Genomic DNA, 10,040 nt, shown 5'->3' with positions numbered 1-10,040 from the left:
GCCGTTATTAAACAAAAAGTTACAAAGATTTAATATCATAGAATTTCAATGAAATATTTGTAGCCTGATATTTAAAGGACTTCTGACGTTGTACAATATGTAAATATAACTTTGTGCCTTGTTTCAACTAAACTAATTAAACAATCTCATATTTATGAAACCTGTTCTTAAAGATCTTCTTGTAAAAAAGGATTTTACTTATCTATTCAAATTTATTATTTATTTTATTTGTTATATATTATAAATTGTAAATTATTTATTTTAGTAGTATCGTGATAGAGAAAAGTCAGAGAGAAATACTATACATTCCATAAAATGTAAACTAAAACATGCATAATCGAAGTGCAGCTTCATCACAAATATGATAAGTATTTGATTTTGATATAACTTGTATCACATCGATATCACTGATTTACATCGGCAAGAAATTAATACAGTTAACAGTAAAATGAAAATGCGTTTGTCATGAAGTAGCAATTGCTACGTTATGCAAATCGTTGCGACAGACATGTTTCTAGAACTGCGTTTGTTTTATTCAACAGAGCACATTCGTTCAAAGTTCTCCTATTTTTCCGAGATCTTAACAAGTCGATTACAACACGCTCTCGTTACATTTGCTTCGTTGTATCTATTCAACTGAACGGCACACGTTAACATGCATTAACCATAAGCGCGTCCTGCATTTTTAGAAGTACGATCGGACGATCTCGAGTGTCAAGCGTCCTCGCAGTAACTGAAACAATAATTAACTCTGTCGCGTTTCGTTATGTGCGACGCAACGAGCGGGCAGCGAAACTTTCAAGCCTCGAAAGCTTATCTGACACTCTGAATCAGTGAACAGTAAACCTACGAAACAAGCGAATGCCATCATTAGAATTCGTGTCGTTTCCTTTACACGGCCTGAAGGACTGATTCGAAGTTCCATGTTCGAATAATTTTGTAACCACTTTTACAACGATCCGCGAGTACCTATAACGATTCTTTATTTCATGTCGATTACGGATTAGCAATACGAGAAAATGTTTCACTTTCGTATTCCTATTGGATTCATATTAAATGTAATTAATAAAGTTGTTCTCCGATTCTTAAGTAAAATCTTAACACGGTCGTTGTTGGTGATTTTATAGAAATCCTAAAATAGAAAAGTACATTGTGATTAAAGCAAAGATAGGAATTCAAAGAGTTGTCTTTTAAATATTATATTTTATGTCACTTTGTGTCGTTTATTATAATTCAAATAAATGCAAAAAATTCTTATTGAAGTTTCTGAGATAAAAAATAGTAAAACATACCTATCATTATCATTTTGCAATAAAATACCTTTTATTATGTTATTTAGGTATTTAAGATGGAGTTATTAATGAAGATCTACGTATTCCTTGAATGGAACATTCTACGAAACGTTTAATTCATCATTCTGTATTTTGTGCTTATAGAGCTCTGAAATATAGGAATACGCAGTTCGAAGGAAACCATAAAAAAGCATAGGGTTATTTTCTCGTCGCTTTATCGGCTGAAGAAGAATGTTCCATTCATACTTTTACACACCATTTACGGACGCCTTATGTGCGCGATATCAGCCTTATCAGCACTTCTACGCCGCCTACAATTTAATGCGGCTGTATGCGCATGTAGAGCTATCGGAAAAGAAAAGACGGCGTTGCAAGAAATGCTACCTGCGCAGCAAACAATCGTGGAACTCCTTGTCGACGAGTATTCAATGCCAATCCCAGGGATTCAAATATCGTTCTAATTCTTTGTCCTTTATTACACGACAGCTTCGATATTTATGACGACAATGTAAAACAGTCGAGTATTATTTCACCTATTGCAAGAAACAAGTAGAAATTTTATTAGCGAAATGTTTTTCCATAAAAATAATTTCTAAAAACTCTCATTTTATAATATTTGCTATTTTTATAAAATAGTATTTAATCATTTTTAATATTTACGAATACATATTTATTAAGACAAGTTGGAAATCAGATTACGATTGAGATATCAACCCATGGATCGAGTAGCAAAGAAATGCATAGAAATTGTGTAAATAATGCAATATTAATTGCACAATTGTGTAATTGTGCAATATTATTTAAAAAATAAAATACTAGTTCCAAAAAATGTCCATAATTTAACAAATATTTTGTCATACTACTCTAAATACTTCGGTTTCTTTACACTTCGTAGGATCATAGGATTCAAATGGAAGAAAAAATAGCGGCAAAGGAAATATAACCGCAATATTAAGAAATAGAATTCAATAATGCAAATTAGCTGAGAAACCTTAATTGTAACTCAATATTAACGAAGTCGAACTAACATGTACTCGTATATTTGCATGTTAGTGCGGAATACTTTCCTTTTCAATAATCAATAAAGTTAAGGTATTGCGCAAGAATCTACCTCGCATTTAATTTCGTTACTCATACAGACCTGTATCCCTACAAAATTTATTCGAATGCTTATAGGTGCTTATGATCATCGCGATCGATTACCTCGGGTGTGGTCGGTCCAGAAGTGAAAGTACCGTCGTGACAATAAAGATTCTACATTATTATGCCTACCATCTTTCGTGAAACCATTGTCGACAGTCGAAAGTCCCATCGAAAAAAAATATCCATTGCTGTAAATTTCGTTCGTCCGATACTTTGCTGGAGTTCGCCATTCCGTGGTGCCAAATGGAAATATTTATGCTCTGTTAATCATTCGACACTTGAAACTAATGGAATCTGTAAAATAAAGTTCAGGCAATAATATTATTGACAAATTTATGAAACGCGACAGTTAACTTTCGTTTTGTCGAATGTAATACGAATCTTAGGTACAATTGAATTCTCTGTATTTTTTAAACTTACGAAACGTTCGAATTAAGGATGATAAAATAGGTAACCAGTTTAATTTAATTTCATCGGGATTATTCAGTTCAGTGCCGTTATTAATTACTATAATAAATAAAACTTTCGCAAAATGTTTTACATCATCGTCGATGATCGTTATCTTAATTTCTATAGTCGGCGAACAGTTACTTCGTGAAAATTTGTCAGACACGCGCTCTCTCCTTCGCCGGAATCACTAATTACATGTAAGATACGAAACATTTCACTAGCGCCAGCCCATTAATATCAACTTCGACAGACCACGAACACGGTGGTCTGCTGAGGGAGGATTTCTCGAAGTTGTCATTAATCACCGTATCAAGAACAGGACAACTTAAGAGAGACTTAGAAAGCGTCTGGTTTCCTCCAATAATTCCGCTACCATGTGATCACTGAATTGCAATACCACCAAGTTTATATTTACATACTTGATCTGACTATGATCGTAACTTTAAGGATAGGTCAATGCATATATAATTTATTTCGTTTTCACGTATTTCTATTAAAAGGAAAGCCTACATCCTCGAATCAAGTACGAAATATGTTACTGCTAAATTAAAGAGGTCATTGTTATGACAGACAGTTATTCTAATGAATACATGTATACATATACATATATGCATTTATTCTTCAGTTTGGAGATTGCTACTGAAATCTAATATAAAACTTTTTCGATTATATTAATCACATACATTAATTACATCTTTTGAAATTTTACTACATCATAGAAGATAGTACAATCAAATGATTGATTTAAAACAGGAATATGTTTTACCAAAATACATTAAATTTTTTAAAATTATTACCTAAATAATTGCAATTGTAAAATAGTCGTAATTATTTTAAATGTTTAATAATATACATCTTTTTAATGTTTCGTAACGATTTTAAGATATTACTAATAAGTACATCTTTACGCCATCTATCATGAACGTATTTCAAATTATAGTTTATTTAAGATCATCAAGTATGTATTACCGTATATTTAAGATAAGTGAGTATTTGCAAATTAATAAACATGATTCTCTGTTTTTTTCTCTCTAAAATAAACATTTATCGTAATTTTTGATAGAATAGAATGTTTAATATTTGAAAATATATTTTATCTGCATATGCTTTTCTCGAGTCTAAATATCCCGCGAGATGACGCTCGCGTACCTTTAACGAGATACTTGTTTAACGACGAAAGGTAATGTTAAAAATGTAAGTTAAATAATTATTTAATTATTTCATAGCTAATTATTGTATTGTATACTTTTCAGTCATGAGTTAACTTCTTTTTTTATAATTTAGCTCATTTTAATACCAATCGAACTCATTATTTCTAAGTATACACACAAATAACCTCAAATTCTTATTTTACATATTCTATTAGTGTATCTCACTATAATGCTTTAAGAGGTTTATTAACGTACTTTTTTATTTATATCAAACATACAAAATTTTTACAAATGCCATAGAATATCTTATATAAAAATTCATAATAAATTTGTCTATTTGTTTCAAATATTTTTGGTCATGTAGAGCAATCTCCTATAAAATTGTCTTGTTTACAGTTATTAACAAATTTCAAAATACTACTCTGAAATTTGGACGGATATTTCCTTAGACCATTATCAGTCTTTTTGTTAAAATGTAAAAAGTTCTAAGCTTCAAACTAATTGTACATTACTGACACGTGAGTATGTTACTTATGTGTTTATAATATTTAATACTAGATACGTCAAAATAAATAATCATAACCAAGCTGAACACAAATTTTTGTTCGATCTAAATTATCTTTTAAATAATATTATTTCTCTAAATAAACATTTCGTTTGAAGAAAATGTACAAAAGTAGAAGATTATATTTGTATCTCTCAAGACACTGTATCTTACTTTGGTGCCAATTAATGTACTTGATATCTTATAGTTAGTATTATGTACCTACTTAAGGCCATAAAAGCTCTATATTCGGAGATTGTAATTCTTCAAATATTTTGTACATTGATAACACAACTAACCAACAATATATCTGAAAAGGCAATCAATTATATAATAAATACAATTTAAATATATGTTGTATCATATAATAAAAAAATATATATCAACAAATAAATTGTTTTATGCTTACATTATAGGACATCCATAACCAAATACACATCGCTGCAAATGTTGCATCAAGCTATAATCATAACATTAAGATATCAATTTACAAACCTGCAAAAAATGCATTAATGGTATATGCAAAACTTACATAGATGTAATAACCTCCTACAAGCCAAAGTCCAAAAACTAATTGGAATAAACATACAATGAACCATAATATAATCCAGGGAAGTAACCATCCTCTTATTCCTTCTCTTAATCCATGGATCAACAAACCGCTTGATATTATCAAGAGAGCAAAATAAAAGATCATAAATCCTCCAGCAATTTGCATTGCTAAAAAATCATATATATATATATATATATATATATATAATGTGTAAATATAATGGAGTAACTGGTATATATATATATATATATTACCGATACACAATTATATTACTTACATCCTCTAATATCAGCCTCAAACAGAGGATTATACAATTGAGATGAATCGCCTCCATTTAATTGATAACATACCAATGTAATGCATATTATACTAATTGCCTACAACAGGAGATAAGCAATTTGAAGTCATATAAAATTAAAATATAGTGAAATAGTTATATTAAATTTAAAATACATACTATTGTATAAAAAGCAATAGCTTTGCATCCTGTCTTGATGTTATTGGTCCAAACAAATGGTGACCAGCAGGATTCCAATATGGTCATGATTCTGTTAAAATAAAAATTTACGTGTAATAATTCTAATAGCGTCTATTAACTAGAGAACGCGGATGATTCGATTAATAAACACCACCCACTTGTTGGTGTATTCAAGATTCAAGGTTTGGGCGTCAACGCGTAAAAGGTTTACCAACATACAAATTTCATAAACTAGAAAATACTAGCGAACGAATTTAATGAAAATGTTACTTTTTATCCATTTCTGAATGCCACTTTGAAATTTAAACTTCCAACTTAAGTAACATATTAATATATTTTGAAGCGTGTAAGAGAAAGGTATTAAAATCATTAATGTCGAACACCATTGTTATGAATGAAAATTTTATCTATACATACGAAAGTATAACATCCAAATCTTGAACAAGAATATAATTAAGAAAAAACTGCTAGTTTTATAATTATACAAATGTGAAACTGGAGTTCGTATTTTGATATTTTAATGTAATATTTTATGAATCATTTACTTTATTTCCTACTCCATGTGATTGGTTATCAGATACACCTTCGAAGGTACGTCATTCTCAAGTTTACTTACGTTTATAAATAAAATAGCTTTATTAAATTAAATCCTTATTATAATAGGTAGTCACCGGTTACCAAATTTCAAATATTTTAACCATTTGGAATGTTTCACTGCTAACAAACAATGCCACGCACGCGTCAGTAAGTGTACTGTTAATGGCGCCGTATCAGCGTTTGGTTCCCCTCCACTTTGCTGCAGGATTGTTATGGCGGTTCCCTCAATACTCGAGCGTAACCTGATGAAATGTATTGTCTCAGTTCTTGTAAGTAATGTTTAAATTTCAGTACAGAAGTATCGGATATATATAATTAAAGTATGACTAGTAGGTTTATTTATCAAAGGTCGAAAAAGAATTTTTTTTATTCTAATGTATCTATAATGAACTGACAGTTTTCCTCGGCAATAACTTTTACAATTGGAAAGTATGAATTGCTTTAATTTATTATGTATAACATAAAATAAAATTTTATCACAACATTACGCATCTTAAAAAACTAATTTATTTACTAAAATACGCAATAATTATATTTGCAAATTTTAAATAAGACATTTATTACCATACAGTTTCAATATTACAAATATATTTTAATAAAACAGATAAAATAATGTGATAGAGGGTGTGGTTTCGAAAATTTGATAATGTGTTTCTCATGAATTACGTGAAGTTCTTTACATCAAATAATAAATAGAATTACGTGTTTTACAACCGTCGATAGTGAGCAATGATGGAAGAACACATTCGTTTAGTAAAGCGTATCTTGACGACGCAAAGATAAAAATATCGTAGTTAATGTATATATATTATCAACTATCGAACGTTGTCGGTGATTAACCCGTGGAAAATGTAGTTCAATGGTTTCGAATTACTTGCTTGCGGTTTCCGCGGGAAGCAGCCATTTTGGTACCGCAAATGCAAATAAGCCGACTGAAACCAGATAAGATCTGATAATGCAGTCACAAAACAAAACCGATAGCCTTTGACTGAGCTAAATGTTAAATCCTATAAAGTTGTCTAAATACAACGACAGGAAGCTTTCACCTGATCTGTTATATGCTGATACCATTAGTAACGAAACGCATGAAACAATGGAGTTGTAGATGCAATAACAATGTTCAAAGGACATGGATTGCGAGATCTGTTTCGCAAACTAATTTCCGACAGTTAAAACAACAGTACAAATGCTTATCAAAATACGTAATTCATTCTATTTAAATGGCGCAATTGTAAACAACAGAACGTTTGTTATTTTAAATGATACGTGTTTGATGGATCCTTCCATCAGACGCTAATACGGAATGTCAGGAGACTCACAATTGAATAGAACGTTGTAGAATTCACGCGAGCCTCTTAAATTCCTATAGTCATCGAACACGATAGCATATTGCGTAATGGATGAGGTATTCTTCTCGGGACAATGAGATGATAGTAGTCTTTGTATTTCGATTGCGTAATAAAACATCGTAATTCAATTGTATCAATGTAATTCAATAATTTCGTTAAAAGTTATTACCTTCGTTTTATTGAATTTTATTTACATCGTACTTTTTGATTGAGTTTGACTATTATAAGAAATAAAAAAGAAAGAGAATAAAGCGACAGCAACCATCGACTAAAAATAAAAAAATCGTAAAGGGATTGCTTCAAGAAAGGAGAAAATTGGTTTGCAGGATGATATGGAGTAATGGCATATTTGATCAAAGCTACTACTGCGAGAAGAATTTATCTCATAGTTGGCATTCGATTTGCAAGTACTTACGTAGAACGGTCCTTTATTGTAGGCATATCTAGTATTAAGGGTATATTGCATTCATTGCAACTCTCGAGGGAAGAATATCGTTACGTTTCCGTACAGTTTATGGAAAAAATATACGTATATTATCCGTTTTAACAACGTAAACGTAGGGCGACAGATGCGTTTCATAGACTCGCGAAGCCGGCTAGTCCAAAAGCTATAAATATGTAAGTATGAATGCCTGGAACTCTTCTCAGTCGCTTGGACCATCGAAATTCTCTGTCCTGCTCACTTAGGCTATTCATCTCAATCATTTTCTAAGATAGTTCGCCATCTTATTGGTTCCTTGATAATTCCAGCGAGTTACTATAAAGCAATGTCCACACATGAGTAATTCCTTCTTTAATGTATATTTAATCATATGTTACAAAAAAAAAAAAAAAAAAAAAAAAAAAAAAAATGATGAAAGAGCTTGCGTGTATGAATATCATAAATCTTTCGATTTTATTAGGTTGTCCAAAAAGTTTCTTTCGTTTTATAAGGAAATAATAGACGCACAATGTTTTTTTTTATATTAGTTTATTGAATTATGCACGAACATAATAATAGAAATATAACGAAACGGATCATACTTAATTCAATAAAATAATATAAAACAGAAATTGTTGTTCATCTATTATCACCTTATGAAACGAAAGAAACTTTTCGGACAACCTAATAGATTCCCTTGTACATTACATAATTTAGTACGAACATTTGATGATATGAAGGCACGAGAGGGAGACCTTGAAGATATCTGCAGATCCAGTACTCGGTTGGTTCTTTCGATGCTAGCGAGAAGCCAAAAAGAAGATTAATGTTTGTCTCGGAAATTATAATGTGACAGTTCATTTTAGCGTCGCGTAACTGTGAATTAGCTTTAAAATGGCTCTCAATTTAGGTGTCAGTCAAAAGCAGCGCGTACAACGTTGTCGCCGTATCCGTTCTTGAAGGTATATCTCGACCTCGTGAATGGTAAATCTCGTAGCTGGTAAAGGTAACACCAATAGATTTTCAATGAACAATCCGCACGTGACTGCTTATGCTTACGGAAAATGGGCGAATCAAAACATAATAAGTCGATGCATCACTCCATTGTAATTGGTAGAAATACAGAAGTAAAAAGGAGCCCGAGGGTCTGCAATTTAAATACCTAACTAACTAGTGGTAATCGCTATCTTGCAATAACGCTTAATGTTTCCAAAGTAATTTTTGCATTGGAAAAATTTTATTTGAAAAAGAAGAAATTAATTCTAAGCAAAAAGAAGAGTGAGCTCGCTGTTTAAAAAAATATTTATAGTAAAAGATACAAGAAGGAAAAACAAATTTTACCATTATTTTTAATTATTCAGTCGTGATTTATCTGTACTTTAAAGCTAAAGATTTCGCACGTATGATTGATAATAAGATATTACTTACGTGCAGAATTAAAACACAATTTGCGTGAAAAGATATTGATGAAAGAAGAATATAAAAAGATGAATAAATCTACAAACTGGTAGCACGAAGTGTTTAATACAAACATTACTCGAAAGAGTCAAAGTTTCCACAGGAAAATCTTACTTACATCATGTTCCAAATAAATCACCGAACTGTAATTAAATTTGTGCATTGGTATTTCGCTTTTCAAGCGGGTTAACGCGGTGCGCGTTGCAGGAAAGAAATCGGATCAACAAAAAGTTGTTGGAACAACTTTGCGTTTCGCGTTGAATGCTCTTCGAGAAAAACTGTAATGCCATACAGTGGATTTAAAATTAAACGCATATCCTTGCATTAATTTGGGGAATCGAGCTTATTTCAAAATAAATTTTTACTAAAAAAAAATATATGTAATTTCTGCTAACTAAATAAAGTTATCCTAAATTGATTCTCGTTTTGTAATGCAAATGGAGATACTTGCTATAGATACTGTTTTTGAAATGGAAGAATGTTTATACTGTTCAGCGAACTTATTCGTGTACGAAGCTATCACAGTTATCGGAAACGCGATATAGTCAACTCCTTTTGTGTCGATGATTTCGCGTTACTTCGCACTCCTATTTCATCCTCTGTT

At 31.0% G+C, this 10,040-nt stretch overlaps 1 protein-coding gene and 1 long non-coding RNA gene across 5 annotated transcripts; one reads left to right on the top strand and one right to left on the bottom strand.

Annotated features, from left to right (window-relative positions):
- Positions 1–256: 256 nt before the first annotated feature.
- Positions 257–5,897, bottom strand: LOC126919817 (uncharacterized). Of its 3 annotated transcripts, XR_007711770.1 has the most exons (7): positions 5,770–5,897; positions 5,591–5,681; positions 5,411–5,510; positions 5,113–5,300; positions 4,990–5,040; positions 2,565–2,729; positions 257–1,825 (listed from the first exon to the last, which is right to left on the bottom strand). XR_007711770.1 is itself a non-coding variant. In XM_050729428.1 (6 exons), exons 1-6 carry the CDS (start codon positions 5,826–5,828, stop codon positions 2,703–2,705), a joined length of 516 nt encoding a protein of 171 aa, XP_050585385.1. In that variant the 5' UTR covers positions 5,829–5,897; the 3' UTR covers positions 2,317–2,702. The 3 variants fall into 3 exon arrangements, 2 of the variants coding, with proteins under 2 accessions (XP_050585385.1, XP_050585384.1); XM_050729428.1 differs by lacking the exon at positions 257–1,825 and having other exon boundaries at positions 2,317–2,729; XM_050729427.1 differs by lacking the exons at positions 257–1,825; positions 2,565–2,729 and adding an exon at positions 4,279–4,890.
- On the top strand, positions 3,984–8,416 carry LOC126919818 (uncharacterized). Of its 2 annotated transcripts, XR_007711773.1 has the most exons (5): positions 3,984–4,079; positions 4,433–4,554; positions 4,997–6,202; positions 6,275–6,477; positions 7,884–8,416. It is a non-coding gene; the product is annotated as an uncharacterized LOC126919818 (long non-coding RNA). The 2 variants fall into 2 exon arrangements; XR_007711771.1 differs by having other exon boundaries at positions 6,275–8,416.
- Positions 8,417–10,040: the final 1,624 nt, after the last annotated feature.

This window comes from Bombus affinis, chromosome 8 (assembly GCF_024516045.1).
Source record: "Bombus affinis isolate iyBomAffi1 chromosome 8, iyBomAffi1.2, whole genome shotgun sequence".
In the NCBI taxonomy this organism is placed as follows: Eukaryota; Metazoa; Arthropoda; class Insecta; order Hymenoptera; family Apidae; genus Bombus; species Bombus affinis.
Note: the sequence above shows the minus strand (reverse complement) of the source record. Positions and strands in the feature narration are given on the sequence as shown.

Bases quoted from the DNA above. Each gene is read 5' to 3' on its own strand.
- LOC126919817 (XM_050729427.1), bottom strand. From the start codon at position 5,828: ATGTTGGTAAACCTTTTACGCGTTGACGCCCAAACCTTGAATCTTGAA. The intron at 5,511-5,590 runs GTATGTATTTTA...CTCCTGTTGTAG, and splicing joins CTATTGCTTTTTATACAATA to GCAATTAGTATAATATGCAT. The intron at 5,301-5,410 runs GTAAGTAATATA...ATGATTTTTTAG, and splicing joins TGAGGCTGATATTAGAGGAT to CAATGCAAATTGCTGGAGGA.